Genomic DNA, 17,125 nt, shown 5'->3' with positions numbered 1-17,125 from the left:
CTGTCTATGCTTAGTCTGTGAGCAGTTGGTTGATGATACTGAACTGCAGGTCAGGGTGAGGGTGTGGGCTGGGGAACTCAGGAGAGGACAGACATGAATGACAGCAGCTTGAACAAAATGTCAATTCTAAAATTCTTTTGAACAAAGTGTTAAAATCAGAATTTTCATTAACAAGGTTTGTAATTCATGGACACAGCAGTATTGCCAAAATAGACTCAAATCTCTTCAGAAGATCAAGTAACAGTACTTAAAAATCCAAACTGCATTAAAAAAATCAACTCTCCAGCTCAGAAATGAAAATCTGAAAGGGAACAGATCTATTAGGAAGTCTGTAAGAGCAGGCATGGCACAGAAGAGGCGAACAGGAATCACTACGTGATCTTGAGAATGCAGCATTAAGGGAGCAGCAGTCAGAACAAAGAAAACCACAAAAAAAAAAATCAGAAAATACTTTTGGATTTCTACAACTGTATAAATCAGTGCTTCAAGATGTTAAAGGCCAGATGTATCAACTGGCTAAGAAGGAGATCTGAAACTAGACAGCACTGTCATGTAGGAAGCAATTAGTACTGACCAAGAAACAAAAGCAGGTATCTATTCTTTTAAAAAAAAAATTAATCCTTACACATTTTTTTCTGCAATCAATATTCCCAAACTTGAGAGTAAAATGTCAGGCTTTACAAAAAAGTATTACTGAAGAGCAAACAGTCCTGAAACACCTTGGGAGATCTGCTGAAAGTTACACTGTGACATGTCAAATGACTACAGAAGCAGTCACTCAAATTGTGTGTCTGTCTTCTCTTCCCAGTGCTTTCTAATTACCTGAGTCTTCAGGTGAACTCTAACACAAAGGTAATTCCGTTTATTTTGCTTTCTGTATTTAAAGGTTAACTCAACACACATCCCCATATAATTGCACAAACCTCATTTTCCTCTTTACTCAAATCTATAACACATCCTTGAATTTCAACTGGTGTACCAAAATGCACTGGTCTTGTGCTGGTTTTGGCTGGGATAGACACCTTCACAATATGGGCTGTGGTTTGGGCTCGTGATCAAAAGTGTTGATAACACAGGGATGCTTCAGCCACTGCTCAGCAGGACTTGCACAACAAGCAGAACTTCTCTGCCTATCAGAACACCCCACCAGTGAGAGGCTGGGGGTGCACAAGGACATGGGAGGGGACACAGCAGGGACAGCTGACCCCAGGGATAGCCCAGAGCACATGGTGCCATGCTCAGCAATGAAACCAAGCAGGAAATTTGGCTGTGTTGCCATTTTTCAGGAACTCGCTGGGCACCGGTCAGCAGGGGTTGCTTTCTACCACTTGGGTTTTTTGTTTCTCTCTCGTTTTTTTTGTTTGGTTTTTTTATGCTTATTAAACTCTTTATCACAAACCATGAGTTTCCACTTTTACCCTACCAATTCTCCCTCCCAGCCCACCAGAGAGGAAGTAAGCAAGTGTATGGGATTTAGGTGATTTAGGTACTTTCTGGGATTAAACCACATCCTCCCTCTTTGGCACCCAGATACTGGCAGATTTGATCAGTGTGTCAGAGTAGGAGGGAGCACCAAAGGGGAGGTCTGTTCTGCAGCAAAGCAGCCACAAGAACAAGAGGGGGAAGATGCAAAAATCTTAAGTAAGTTTTCTTGCTTTTACCCTTCTGATTCTCCTCCCCATCCCACTGAGGGGGAGTGAGTGGGCAGCTGTGAGGGCTCACTTGCCTCCCAGGGTTAAACCACAAAATCAACTTTCATTTTTGCACTGAAATTAATCTAACAAGAACAAGAATTAAAGAACACGAGGAGTAATTACAGCTTTACAACCTAATTACTAATACTCCACAGCAAGTAAATGCAATTGTAAATGAGTTCAGCTATAAATTCAGAATAGGAAGCCAGCTTACATGTCCATTATTTTAGTAAAAAAATTAGTAATAATGAGACTGAACAATGATAACAGACCAAGAAGGTGAATTCTCACAGTCCATGTTTAAACATAAAGCATAACTAGCAAAACAAGAGCCTTAACAAACTTCCGTTCTCATAAAGGAACTTTATTTATAGCTGTTGAAAAGCCTCATCTGACAATGTGATGTATCAGAAAGGAGAAAACTTCAAAGTCTCAACTTCTGCAGAGCTAAACAGAGTTTGGTCTGTGATCATACCTATGCTGTGGAGGAAGGAAATTGTCCTGTGTACACTTCTGGATGATCTGTGTAAAACACTGCATTTCTTGGACAATGAGTTCATTTTGCCTGACTGAACCCTAGGATGCATCAGCTGTAAATTGCTTCCACACAATCCAGCACCTGACCATGTGAGAGATGTGCCCATTTGGTCACTCATGTGAGGACAGACATGGATACAGTATTATTGCACACAGGCTTTGGGAATAGACAGCTTTGTGACAGCTCTTGGAGCTGAAGAACTGTTAAATGTCATTGAAAAGACAAGTTTTCACGCATAAGATAGCAGCCTGAAGGAAAGTGGGCAGTCCTAAAGAGAACCCCTCCACCCCTGAAAGAGGAAAGCACTATATAAAGAATTGAAAGGTGTTTCTGTGGCATACCTAAATGACTGTTAACAGTTGCTCTTCCACGCTATCTCCATCTTTTTTTTTTCCCCTAATGGAGCCAATCCTGACCTAATTTCAAAGCTGTTTTTGTACACACATCATCTTTTCTGAACTTTAGATGCCTACCTGACTTCCGTCAGTCAGTTCTTGTAAAGGAAAAGTGCACACTCTGAAAACCTACTTATGTCAGAGAGAAGTTTTTCTTAACTGTACTCTCCAGCTTCCAGTGCCATCATTTTCACTGCAGTAGTGGAGATAAAACGGACACCAGACAGAAATATTTCCTCTCTGCAAAGGAAGGTGCCTGCAGCTTGTATAGGTAAGCTTAAACTTATTACCTCTTTGTTGCATCTGACAAAATTTGGTCAATGGCACAAAAATTTTTGTTAGACTTCTAAAATGAGTAAATTCAACAATGACTTTGGGAATTTAACTAATTGGAATAAAATAATTTAATACATTTAGTGTACACTCAAATGCAAGAGCTATAAAAGTTAGTTTAATTTGCAAGTTTGTCAAACAATGCCTACAGCACAAGTTTTATTCTTGGTGTCTGGGTTTTTTAACATTGCTAGACAGAATCCTCTTTAGCATCTACGTTCATTTGCTTACAGCTGTTTAAAAAAAATTATCAGTCTCTAAGTTTCAAATCTGTTAGTTTTTCCGTATGATTTGATATGGGAAAAAAGCTAACTAGGATACACTCCACTAAAACATATATGTATACATATGCATACAGCAGTAAAAACTCTCCACTACAGGTTTGTAAGCTGAAACACCAGTTTTTATACACAGTCATTGCACAGAGATTTAATTTCTTATTTTTGGTTTGGAAATTGAGAAAAGATTGAAAAATGAACTTGGAAAAAAATTAATATACTGCAGTTTTCAACAACCATTGTATATGCTAAAAAAAGATAGACTGAGTTGCAAAATGTACATCTGACATTAGAGCTCTGATATAGTAACACCAGATACAGACATGAGCATAAAATAAATATATATAGTGAGATTCTTGCAGCATACAGACTAATTTTTAGTTAAATTGAGGTACAGATACTCTTTGCATTTCTGCAATTAAAGTAATTCTTTGCACTTAATTTGCTTATTTAATTTTAAATGGTCTGTAAGTGGTTTCCAAATTAGGTTATGGATGTTCCAGAAGACTGAGAAATAAACCGAGATCACAGAAGTTATTGCCAGACCCTAGCTTGAACCTTCAGCTCTCTAATTTACTTTATTAGATTCTGTGCATGTAAAACCTTTGGGGTTTAACTTCTCTTCATGAAATCTCTGTGGAAGAGAACACCCAAACTGTAAACTCTTGCAAACTTAAGATAATAGCAGTGTTAAGAACACTGAAAAGTAGGGGAGACAAAGAAACAGCTGAGATAAGATTAAAGGAGAAATGTTAGATGCACAAGAGAATAATTTTTTAATTGTTTCAGCTCTGACCACTCAAGAAATACTAGCATAAATGAATAATTCAACATGTCTTCACCCATCACCAGCTACCACTGTAGCTCTCCCCATCATCTACTCCTGCCTACTTCCTGCTGGAATCTTTGGCAACATTCTCGCCGCCTGGACATTTTCACAGAGAGCACCCACACGAAGGACACAGTACATTTACCTGGCCAACCTCGTGACTGCAAATCTGCTGGTTTGCAGCACCATGCCCTTCCTGGCTGCCTATTTTGCGGACGGGCACCGCTGGCCCTACGAGTCCGCGGCGTGCAGGATCGCCCATCACCTGGGCACGCTGGTGATGCACGTCAGCATGTATGTGACCATCACCATCCTGTGCTCCATCGCCCTCAGCCAGTACGCCACGCTGAAGAAGAACAGCGGCACACAACACTCCCAAGCGCTCCCTGGAAACTTCCACAGGCACCTGCTTCACAAATTCCGGCGGCCAAAGTTTGCTAAATATTTGTGTGTCGTTATATGGCTGATTGTGCTCTGCATAACAGTCACAGCCATCACGTACAACGTCCAGGAGAAGGTTTCAGCTGAGTTCCTGACCTGCTACAACATCAGGGTAGAAGTTGGTGGAAGTACTGCAATGATTGCAGGTTCTCTTGCCACTGTGTGCTTTTTTCTGTCTTTTATAACAGTTTTGTGGTCATACTATTCTCTTACCAGACACCTCAGCAAAATACAAAAAACCACCTGTATTGGAGAAAAACATCTAATTTACAGAACAGTGAAAAGAAACATCCTTGTCATCCAGATGATATTAACTGTCTGCTTTCTTCCATATCATATTTTTAGGCCAATTTTCTATGTACTGTCTAAAGATAATGACTGCCCAAGGTTAAACTACCTAGTGGAAATTAAAAATTTCCTTACTTGTCTTGCTGCTGCTAAAAGTAGTTTAGATCCAGTTATAACCCTTCTGTTAGATAACACATTTAAGAAAAATCTTTATGGTCTGTTTACAAAATCCACACCAGAACATCAACAACATAATGATGATATTTTCACTGAAATGGGAAGGAATATGGAAAGATTTTCATAGACTATAAGTACCAATAAATTATTTTTAACTACCTATAGGCAGGCTTTGATATGAAATGGCAAATATTTAAATAAAATGGTAACATATTGTACTTTCTTTTCAAATCATCTTGCGTGCTACATCAGCATTAGCCATAATAAATCCAATGTGTATATCCAAATGAATCCAAGCAATTTGTACAGTGAACTATGTAATACCCACTCATCCACATAATACAAAAGACATTTTACATTTGACCTATGGACAGTTCCTTCTACCTAAAAAGTCAAGGAAGAAGGCAAAAACTAGGCTGAAGTTGAGGACTCAGTTCTCTCTTTCTCTCAATAAGAGTTTTGGATACAGGTTTCCTTTACAGGAAAGTTGAACAAAGCACAGACATTTTCTTTGGGATGGCTGAACCACAGTTGTGCTACAGACCCAAAGGCCAAGTTCAGCGAGACAGAACTGAGCAGGTAAAGCCTTCCAGATGGCAAAGTGCTGCTGACAGGACTGGTTTTAGACCAACAGCTGCAAGTCTGGGTGAGCAGAGCTCTTCACTACCAAAATGTGTTTATAATTTGCACAGACACAAACTCAGAACCCACTATTTCTGTCCTTCCTGAAATATATTTTACAGGGAATGTAGTTATCTCAGCGCAACGCCTGCCTGGGGTTGTTTCTCTTAACACAGTTTTTCATGGCAGCATAGGCTGAAGTCATTCTTTCTACACTTTTCTAGTCACAACCCCTTGTACCCCAGTGCTTATCAAAATGCCAAGAAAATGAACAAAACTTAGGGAACTACAAATCAAATATAACTCTGTGATAGACTCTTAGCAAGATCCCACTCCAGCATTCCTACATAGCACCAAAAGACAACATATGGCTGACTTTTTTCCTGTATAATCTGTCCAGAATGATGTCCTTTAAATTTTTTAACTGCATCAAAGTGTTTCTTGTTTCAAATAGTGGAAAGCTTTTGTGCAGTACAGGCAATTTGAGAAACTACAAATTGAGTCCTGCATTGGTCTAGCATTTGACAGAAGAGTTCATGGAGAAAAAATCCCCCAAAACATAAAGGCATGAGGGATAAGGGAGAGTTAGAAAAACACTAGCAAAACACAGCTCACGTGGTAAACTTGCATTGCTTTGACATGCTGGTGCCAAAATCAGAAATCAGCAGGTGACATGTGAATTGTTTAATAAAAAAATATACAACAATTAGTTTCTATTGCAGTGAACGCAAAATCCTAAGGCAAATAGGCACAGCACCTGGTTTGCAAAGCAGTTTAGAGACCACAAAAGTGTCTGTCAAATTTTTGGTTAAGCCATTCAAATGTGCTGCATGGGAAGCCAGCTCATCAATCAGAAGACATGAGTTTTTTAACTGTCTGGGCAAATGACTATAATAACATATAAACATATAAAAAACACATAAACTTAGCGACCAGAAGGTTTGTAAATGTTCAGCTCTAGGTAGGCCAAGCAGCATAGACACACTCCACAGCAAATCTGCTTCTGAACATACTAACAAGTCAATAGGAAAAGGGCTGGACAAAACAAGCATGGAGACCATGAGATAGGGAAGCAGAGGCACAGGAGTGAACATAAAAAGGGGGAAAAGAACATTGCCTGAAGAAACACTGAGAAAAAATACTGAGTTTTCTTTTTGGAGGCTCTTAACTTCTACACTGAATGAGGAAGTGTTCCTCAGAAAAAAATGTGGCCAGGTTGGACACTTCAACTGCACCTCTGATAGTGGTTTTGCAGCCTTAATCACTTTTTAACAATTTAATAGGTAACAAAATCCTCACCAGGAAGTTGCTACTGGGTCTCAAGAATCTAGTAAGTTCTAGAAAATACAGAAAAAGCATCAGTTATTAGTGAATGTCCCCAGAAAGCAAAAAAGAAGTTTCAAAGTGAAAACAGTAGAAGGAAAGCAACATGCAACAGATTTTCTTGTTTTGGGTATTCAAAGACTGAAAAGGGAAAACAGTCTTAAAGAACAGTTTCTATTCTGGTTATTTTTTATATAGTTGAATATACAGTTACATAAACATGCACATATACTACTTTTACATGTTTTTTAGATATGCCTAAAAGCAGAAGTGTGAGAATGTTGAACTCTGCCGGCAAAATCCAAAGTGTTGCGCTACAAGCAGCTCAGGCAACGAAAGACAGAAGTGGTAACAGTGTGTGCTCTCAGAATTCATACCACTGGTTAAGTTCAGTATAGCGCACAAATCACCATGCAAATCTATCCACAGGTCAAGTCTCAGGTCACCTGGATCAACTCAGATGTGTATATGACACACAGTGCAGTGCATAAGGCTTGGTCCTATTCCCTGGAAAAACTCCCTGGTTTTGACTCCCACTCACAGAAATATTGAACTGAATCTTAGTGACAGAGAAGGCACAATCTGTGTATTTTTGCTTTAGCAGGTTTATCTATTCAGATGATCACATCTTGGAAGCAAGCATTCATACCCACCAAGATAAACCCATAATGAAAATTTTGGATGTCTGCGTTTCGCTGACAAGCTCACCCTGATTCCAGCTGCACACCAATCAATCTGCTAATCAGTAACACATACAGATACTCAAACTACATGGAAATCATAGAACAAAGTTGGAGTATTTGGAATAAGTTAAGGATAAAACCCCAGCAACTAAAGCTCTTGATGTGATTAAATCAGTCTTACATCAGTTATATTAAAAGGTATTTTTATAACAAGATTTTTGCAAATATGGAGAATTCTACATAACAATAGAGGCTCACAAAAGATTGCAAAACCTCTTGATGTTTTACTGATAAAAACCATTCTATTAAAGTTATCACAAAAATAAGCAAGTGACAAATGGTACTCAAATTGCAGCAAGAGTTCTACAGGAAAAGACAGGAATCACATTTCAGACCCTCATCACTCCCCTTTCCCTTTCGTTGTTCCCTTACATAAAGATTTCTCTGTACACAAACTTCTCTGTAATAACATTCTGTAATGGAAAAGACTCCCTTTCAATGCTGCCACGTTCAATAGCCACCTTCTGGGTATTCCTGACACAGCAAGGTTATGACAGAATAAAAAGAATGGCTGAGTCCCATATCAGTAGGTCGGCAGAACAGGAACAAACGTTGTGGTAAGAGAAAAAGTTCTTGACATTCACATTTCTGAGGCACAGCTGTTTTGAGTTTTCTACCTTCCTGCACCTTCTGTTTTCCTTTACAATGTGATCCAGCTTCCAAGCAGTGCAGGATCACATTAACTGAGGGTGAAGCAAATGTGAAATTGTCACTGATTATAAAGCCTTTAAGCAATGCTGAAGGGCATCAAGTGATATACACAGGCTCAAGAACCATCAGGTCTCACAGAGCAGTGAGACCAGTTAGACAACAGCAGGCCATCTTGTGAAAGCTTTAACATTTTGATTCTGTCATCAGAGGTGAATGTGGGGCACAGGGAGTTTGTCCCAGGCTGGACTTGGACAAGTCAGGTGACGTTTCTGGCACCAGACTACAGCAAACTTTATTTTATCTAAACTTTCTAACTCTCCCTAAATAGCCAGGAGCTAAGGGAGCACAAAAGCAGCTACAAGACACCTAAACCTTTCATGGGCTATAGGGTGCCAATTTTCCTGTGCAGCAGCAAACAACCATGCATTTTACATTTCAAAATAACATTCAGAAAGTCTAAAAAGGAGAAAATAGCATGACTATATCACCATTACAGATTTTATTAAAGCACTTTCACTTATTCAGGTAATTTGGAAAGTGGTCATTTAGTCTGCTTCCTTTCAAAACAATGTCTACAGTGACATCTAGAGCCTGGATACTGCAGTTAGTTTAACGTGTTTCACACCCAAACCCTGCAGCTCTGCACTGCTTTTGCCAAAACAAAACACTGTTGGTTTACACTGCTTTAGACAGATACCTTAAACACTTTTTTCTAACCCATGTAATTTGAACAGGTTCATTTCTAAGGATATTATTTAAAAAACCCCACAACCCTGTGATTCTGAGGTTCTAAGAGACCAGATAAGCACTAAAATAAATTCCCACTTTGCCCTCAGTGAAACTGGCCTCCTTCAGAGGCCCTTGAAGCTGAAACTTGGGTTTTTTCAAGAATATGGTCCAAGAAAAACAAGTGGAGCTTTCATGAAGACACAGCAACATAAAGAGGATGTTAATTCTGAAATTCATGTGGTACCAAAACCAAACAATTACAAGTACCTAGACTCTTCAAGATAGAACAAGATGAGACATTCTACCAGCAACTAAGAGCCCATTTTTAGAATTTGCTCTAAGACACTACTATTAAAACACCAACCTTAAAAAAGAAAGCCTATTACATAGTAATTGTCTTGATTTTAAAAGGAAAGGAGTAGGAGTTTGGGAAAGGTCTGCAATGTCTGGGTACAGAAGACCAAATGACTCCTTATAAAAATCACCAGTTCACTGTCTGTACTCTCCCCTCACAGGTCACCTGCAGCAGTTTGAAGCACAGTTTACCCTCTCTCAATCTTCTCTACTCATTAAACTCCAAGAGCCATTTCTCAAACTGCACCATCAGAGCTTGTTAGAATTTTCCTTAATTCCTACAGAGCTTGACTCACTTTGGATGAAACCAAACTCTTGGAGAAGTGGGAATAACTATTTTAGGCAATGACATTAACAAATAATATGCATATTCAAATTGAAGAGAGTCAAGCCCACTTGGGTTAAAACTCCCAACTACTTACATTACAGTACTTTGGGATAAACTACTTCCATAAATATCCATAGAAACAGTAGAAAATTTACCAGATCAAAACCAGTATGTACATATGCTGGTCTTAAACACTGTATTTCTCCTCCCAAACTTATCTGTATTAGAGAAATTTTCATAATAATAAATGTTTATTGGACTGTCTCCAAGAAGTAGATAATATTACTAATATTGTAGCATTTAAGCATGTGCATCTCTATGAAATCTTACTGTGAATGAGGACTGTCATTATGCTCTCAAACTGATGCCAATAAACTACCAGTTCCAGTTTAATTTATGCAATTAATTTATACACGCATTTTCCTAACAAGAAAAAAAATGCAGATTCCATATGAATATTCAAAAACTAGATATTAAACTGACTTTCAAAGCAAGTTATAATCAAATGCACATGTAATTTGTGAATACAGACCTCCTAAATGTTCTGTATTGATGGAATTAGGGTGGGCTTTAATCTTACATGACAAAATAAGGGTAAAAACACACCCATCAAATAGATTCCTTTTCTACAGCACCTCTCTTCCTCTAAATTACAGAAATTGAAATTCAGTAGTTTGCATTATTGTGGTGAAGAAAAAAAAGTAATTAAACCCCCTTACCTTCACGTCCCTGTGAATTATATTATTATCATGACAGTAACGTAGAGCTTCCAGTATCTGTCTCATGTAATGACTGAAAAAACAAACACATTATGCATGACAAACCTGCAGGGAAAAATTACTATACACATGTAACAATCTAAGTATTAAGAGTCTAACTGTATAAAACTCATCAACCAATTTAACCCCAAATACACAAAGTTCTGTAGAATGGACTTTGTGTTTATAATAGTGAATATTACAATCTAAAGTTTGAGAATTATTCTGATTGAAGCCGAGGGAAATTAGAAAAGAAAAATCTGTGTTTTCCAGGTTTTTGTGAAGATTTCAAATGTTCAATAATTCTGCTTGATATGACAAGGAAGTCAGGGACCCTCCCTTTTTATTAATAACAAATCACAAAGGAAAACAGGAAGGAAAAAAGTGAATTATCAGTGCCTGATTTATCTGGAAAAGGATCGGACCAAGGTCTTGACTTGTTTGATGCAGATTGGAGAGCAACCTCTTCCTTCCCAGTGTCCAAAGAATGCCCCAACAGATCACTGACCACAGCAGAGCCAAAAAAGCCAGCAGCATCCTGCGCTGCATCAGAGAATTACTCTGGGCTAAGGGAGGCAATTCTTGTCCTCTGGAGGCTCCAGCTGGTTATAGGGAATATTTTGTCCCTAGGGACATAATGAGGCACTGGATCAAGCTGCTCAGGGAGGCTGTGGAATCTCCCTCCTCAGAGGTATTCTGGACCCCACTAGAAAAAGACTTGAGCAACATGATTCAAATGCTGTGCTGACCCTGCCTTGAGCAGGAGGGTGAAATACAGACCTTGATGCCTCCTCCAACCAAAAAATCTACAGTGTTGAGAAAAGCAAACAAAGAATATTGTGGGCTTTGAGTTCAACTAACATGCCACTAGGACAGTGGGTTTTATTATCCTTCTGCAATTTTATAGACTCTTTCATCTTAGTTAATCTCGTAAGTGAAAAGGTGAAGGGACCATAAACACAGTGATACATAGGAAAGAAACAGCCAAACCAACTCCATCTAGCAAGAGCAGCAAAACTCCCACCTGTCAGGCAAGTCACTTAATGCCATCATAGGAGAGATCCATAAAGGCAAACACAGCCAATTAAGTACTGGATGTGAACTACAGTTTTACTCAGTAATCTCATCTGAATCTGTAACTAGTATATGGCAAAATGCACCAAAATTCTACTTTGATAATGCTAATTATTGCAATAAACATCTAGAGTGTGGAAACAGGATTTATTTATAGTATTCCAACTTTCAACTTGTAGCTAACAGATTGTACAACAGTATATTCCACTCTTTTCTATTTATCCTGAGGGATCAATTAAAATTATAATAAATACCTGGCTACAGCCTCGCTGTAGACAAATCCAGCATCTGCTCTCTTCACAATTTCAAAACACAGGTCTGCTCCATCCATACTGCAGGTAAAAAGAGGCAAAAATGCTTAAAACTGATAACTACAATCAATTACATAAAAATGCTTAAAAAATCTATTCATTTTCCTTACATGAATCTTACATAAAATACTCTAGATACATGTACAGTGCATTACTCATTAAAACAACATTTAATGGATAAACTAATAGAAAATGGCTTGCCACAGGTTAACCAATTTATGTCCCTCAAGTCATGTAACAGTTCTCTCAAAACATTACCAATACCAAACATTTACTTTATTGCTTAAACTGGTCATTGAACAATGTGTGCAAGAAAAGTCAATGCACTGCAAAGAGGACACTGCAATTTAACAATTAGCTCCTGATATTAGGTTGTGTTCTTATAAGCATTACAAGTGCAACTCTATACTAACGACTGTAGTAATAAAAAAATGTTACTCAATTTGAATTTTAAATGAAGACTTTTAAAAATACTCTAGAAATACAGTATAGTCTTGCCAGTTGGCATTCTCCTCTGGATAATTAAGCAGCCATGAGGAGATTTTACAGCTCATAGACACCTGAGAACACTGACAGCCCACACACTGTATCACCAGCTTTGAAACTTGATACCCTTTTCCTCTTCTCCCTCATCTTTCTGATCACCTAACTTCCCGCAATGAACAGCATTACACTTTAGATGCAGATATGTTCATAGATCTTAGGCTGAAATTAGGCTGCCATTTCTCTAAAATGAAAGCAGGTTATAGTGCTGCCCTCCTTTTCCCTCTCCTGAAAGGGACCTAAGGCAGACTGGTATCTAGAAATGTTCACAGGCTGATGGGGAGAGTAACAAGAGTTAACAGAAACAATAAAAATCACATAACTCATGTTTAATAAGGCACTTGCAAAAATATCAACTGTAACATGACATTTTCAGACTTCACACCTTTTCTTTTTCCCCTCCACAAAGACTCAAGGGGGAAAAAACCCAAAAGGCAGAATTTCCAGGGTATCTGGATAGCCAACATTCCCAGGGCTGTTTCAGTAAGCTGTTCAGAGTATCAGCATCACTTCTGCTTTGTTACATACCTTCCATGCCAAACTTCTGCTTAGGGAGTCACAAGCCATGTGCAGAAGCTTTAATTCCCAAATAAATCCCAAAGGTCTCCCTCATGCAAAATACACTATCATGTGGATAGAGCACTGCCAACTCTAAGAGGGACTGGTAACCAAAAGAAAAGCATATTGAAGAGTGCAAAGAACCCCACACTGCCAAATCATGGCTGTTCTTCACTGCATCAATATATTCCTCTGCAGGCTTTTTCCCAGCAGTTTCTCTGTCTTGCACAATTTCCTACACCCAGTGGCCAAAACATCACCCAGAGAATATCAGAGTCCTGTACAGCAGCCATGGGGCAGGCTCACTGAGAGCAGCATAAACCTGGATTTCACTGGTCACTGGAAAAAATCCCTCATGTCAGCCTCTCAACTCTTTCTCACATGTAGAATATACAAAATATATAATCAGCTACCAAAAATAAGGAGATGTCATTCTCATGAAGAAGCAGAACCCTTTAGAAGACTAATTATCTGTACTTTATAACAAGTCAGTGAAATTAAAGATCCAGAGGCACTCAAGCTTTTTAAGCAGCATCAATAGTTTCTGAGACATGGAGAGAATAGTGTAATTTCTTTACATTGACTTTACTATTAAATGAAGTGTTTATAACGAGCATAGTCTTTAACATGTATTCCTACTTCCCACTTACAGATACCAGCATTTTTCATTGAAATTTTCTAACAGTAAGTGGCAGTTTAAATTTCTTCCTGGCAAATACATTTGAAAGTTTCACTCCACTAAGATGAACTCTATTGGCCTCCCAAGCACAAATATGTGTCAGGTGTACTTTAATCTCTGACTTCAGTTGACTATTTTTTCAATGAAAAAGCTTTTTTTTTAAGAGTAGATTTTGATTCATGTATACAGAGGCCTTGTGTCACCCCATGTGATACAACACATTCAATACATGATACTGAATTTTACCTGAAAATCATGAGACTTTCGTCTAGCCTGAGGCTGAAAAAAAGCCAGTCTCAACTCCAGTTACAAGATATCCCAGAAAATTCAGTGAACCAACAGACAAAAAATTCAGCAACAGCTCAACCACTTACAAGATGACTTTGCAGAAACTGAAAGCCTTATATGATAAAAGAGCATTAAAGTTTTGGAATACTGATGGAATGAAAGTTCAGGAAGTCTCAAGGGTTTGCAACTATCAGCATAAGCATGTGAAAACCACAAAAAAAGACAAAAAGAAAAGTTAAAATCCACTGAAGTAAACATACAAATATATTCACACTGAAGACGTAAGTGGATGATGCAAAAAAATCTGGGAAAAAACCACAACACGGTTGTTAATCTGAGAGAATTCCCTGACACCAGCAGAGGGAGCTCACGGCAGGGACATGAACAGACCGGGACCAATGTATTTTACATATTTATATATATATCTACACACAATAAGTAAATATAAATTTAAATATATATATACAGAAATCTGCTCTGACACCAGCAGTGACTGAAGAATAGACAGCACACTGCAGAAGAGATCTGTGTTTTCATACTAGGGGGTATGATAGCTTTGGATTTGCAGACCTATTAGGATGTGGCCTACAATTTAATTTATTGATGAAAAATGAGAAAGCTTTAGAAGCACAGCTTCATTTAGGGAACTGACTTATTACTTAATAAAAAGAAGATAAAAAATTAAGAGTTGACATATTGCTCATAACTGAGTTTATTGAGGCTTGTACCACGTGTGTTGAAGGCTTGTGCACGATGGTGTTTTTCTCTTCACAACTCGACATTTTTTATATATTTTCCACCTTCACTTAACTCAAACCAACTGCAACCCTGTTAAGTACTGCTTTTATGAATTTGAGATTTTAAACCTGAAGCATTTTTACATGTTAGCTACATTAAATGGCAAAGCTCTACGTAGACATCTACACATCCTAACTGCTAAAGCTTAACACATCAGTTCTTCTAAGGTCCCAAGAGATAAATCTCTCTTAGAATGCACTAAGAAAAACTAAACCCACCTATGTATTCAGAGCAAAGAGTCCATCTGGGGGGACAGCCAGGGTGTGTGTGAGGGAAATAATTTTGCACAGGCAGACTCTCTCTCATTTATGATGCAGTAACATCTAAATACTTCTAAAATAGTATTTTTACCTTAGCAATAAGACTTTCTGGGAGAGGGTCTGCTTCTTACTCTACATATGCACTTCATCTATTACGACCAACTGCTTCACTGCAGTTTATTCCAGTGGCACCATGCAGCCTATGGTAACGTGAGACATGGCCCATTCTAGAGAGTGCTTGAGCTCGTGTGTGAATAAGGGGTTTAAAAACCCCTTATTAAAAACAGAGCTCATTTTTTGGTGTTAAACCTCATTGCTGCTGTTCATCAGTGCTTCTGTGAAACATGCCTTGATTTTTTAGATGTTTCTTTTCACAAAAGTTTTCAAAATTGGGCACAAATTGTACATTTTCCTAGTGGTTCAAACTGTTGTTACCAGGTACATGCTACCTTCCCTTATTCAACTTACTCTGTACCAATAGGTTTGGCAAGATACTCAGAGTCCTCCTAGCAGCTGTGGCATGCAGCTCACAGCCTATGAAAAGGTAGTGAACCAATGTATCATTTATGTACAAGTGATGGCACAGAGTTTTAGCTTTGGTTACGCCATGCATTTCACGTGCTGGGCCTGCCTTAATTTTCATGCAAAGCACCTGTCAGCCCACAAATCACTCATCACAGCTGGGTTTATGTCTCCTCTGCAGATCTGTGTTGTCTTCCACTTTTCAGTAATTTCAGAGTAACTAGATCCTAATGAAATATATTTTATTACTGTAGACAGAAATTTGCTGCGAATCAGTTGAGCTCGTTACAATAACAGCATAATGAGCAGGGGGGAAATGAGTTACCTACACCTACAGAGATGCTTTTCTGCTAGCTCCAAGTTTGTTTTTATGGTCACAATTACAGAGTGTGCCCCTAACCTGCCCAGCCTCAGACAATGCAGTCTCACTCCACACAAACACCAGTCTGCTGCTGAATCACTTTACCAAAGCATCCCCCTCCAACACAACAACACATCCTGCCCACAGCTCTTCCACTCCCTGTCACCTTTTGAGCACAGGTGTTCCTGCTGCCTCATTTTCTATCACTGCTCCAAAAGACTGATGTTTTTGGTGTACAAAGGAGACAAGGACATACATATGATAAACAATCATTATCCTTCAAACAATTTAGCATTGTAATTCCTTCTTTCATGTGGCCTGAAGTCAGGTGCAGTGTATGTGTAGTAATTCTAATTGTTCAGACTTGCTTTCTATGTGTACAAACATAAATTATAATAGGCTTGTCATTAAAAAATAATTACTGCTTTTGTCTCATATTTCTGAGCTATCAGCATTGTAAAAATAGAAGCGAACCCTTTCTTCCATTTCAAAATCTTGTTAATTATCTGACTATGTCTCCCCAAGGTGTCCATAATTATTTCATAATAGGGTAATTAAAGTCCCTTGGTCCATGCTTTGGGATTTACAACATAAAAAGCAAAGTATTGAATCAAAATGTACAGAGAGGAAAGCATAGAACAATTATTTCACAAAACCCTAAGTTCATAAACTCATCTAAAAAAAAATCAGAAGACTTGCAAACAATAATTTTCTGCTTTACCTATTTTTTTTGCTGTTACCACTGGCTTTTCCACTACCTACATGGCAAGTGGACATCTCAAATCAAATTCTTGGTTCTAGTGGACAAGCCCATTTGGCCTAACACACTGGCACGATGTGGTTACTCCAATATCAGCAGCTCAAATGCATCAGAAAACATAATGGAGGAAGGGCAGAGAAATTTAAGAGGTACAAATAATATGCCCAGACTGACTAGGAAAGAATATATGGGGAGCATAGAAAGAAGAGCTGGTAGGTAGAGAGAATGACCATTCCACATGTCTGGTTATGTCCTTCCCATTTAGATAAAACCTAACTCAGGAAGGACGAATAATTTTCCCTCAAAGAAAGAGTATGGTGATTTCAGGGCTGCCCCCTATTTATTTCTTTATGTTGAGTAAAAATACCTATCCACTGCTGGAAAGTCATGTTTTTTTCACCCTTCCAACTAAACTCTTACATTCAAACTTCCAAAACAAGTATTTTCGATAAAAGCCTCTTTTCATATATTGTGAACAGGTACATTGACTT

The 17,125-nt window shown here is 38.4% G+C and overlaps 2 protein-coding genes across 16 annotated transcripts in view; one reads left to right on the top strand and one right to left on the bottom strand.

Moving 5' to 3' along the window:
* Positions 1–17,125, bottom strand: part of CASK (calcium/calmodulin dependent serine protein kinase) — a 141,579-nt gene that overhangs the window by 89,757 nt on the left and 34,697 nt on the right. For all 15 annotated transcript variants that reach the window (XM_017733440.1, XM_008633018.2, XM_017733441.1 and 12 more), the window contains exons 3-4: positions 11,809–11,886; positions 10,442–10,514 (exon numbers count right to left, since the gene is read on the bottom strand). In XM_017733440.1, coding sequence (XP_017588929.1) covers positions 10,442–10,514; positions 11,809–11,886 — 151 coding nt within the window. The remainder of the gene's footprint in view (positions 1–10,441; positions 10,515–11,808; positions 11,887–17,125) is intronic.
* On the top strand, positions 67–5,196 carry GPR82 (G protein-coupled receptor 82). Its single transcript, XM_008633021.2, has 2 exons — positions 67–2,898; positions 4,028–5,196. Exon 2 carries the CDS (start codon positions 4,057–4,059, stop codon positions 5,098–5,100), a length of 1,044 nt encoding a protein of 347 aa, XP_008631243.1. The 5' UTR covers positions 67–2,898; positions 4,028–4,056; the 3' UTR covers positions 5,101–5,196.

This window comes from Corvus brachyrhynchos, unplaced genomic scaffold (genome assembly GCF_000691975.1).
Source record: "Corvus brachyrhynchos isolate BGI_N302 unplaced genomic scaffold, ASM69197v1 scaffold34, whole genome shotgun sequence".
Taxonomy (NCBI): Eukaryota; Metazoa; Chordata; class Aves; order Passeriformes; family Corvidae; genus Corvus; species Corvus brachyrhynchos.
Note: the sequence above shows the minus strand (reverse complement) of the source record. Positions and strands in the feature narration are given on the sequence as shown.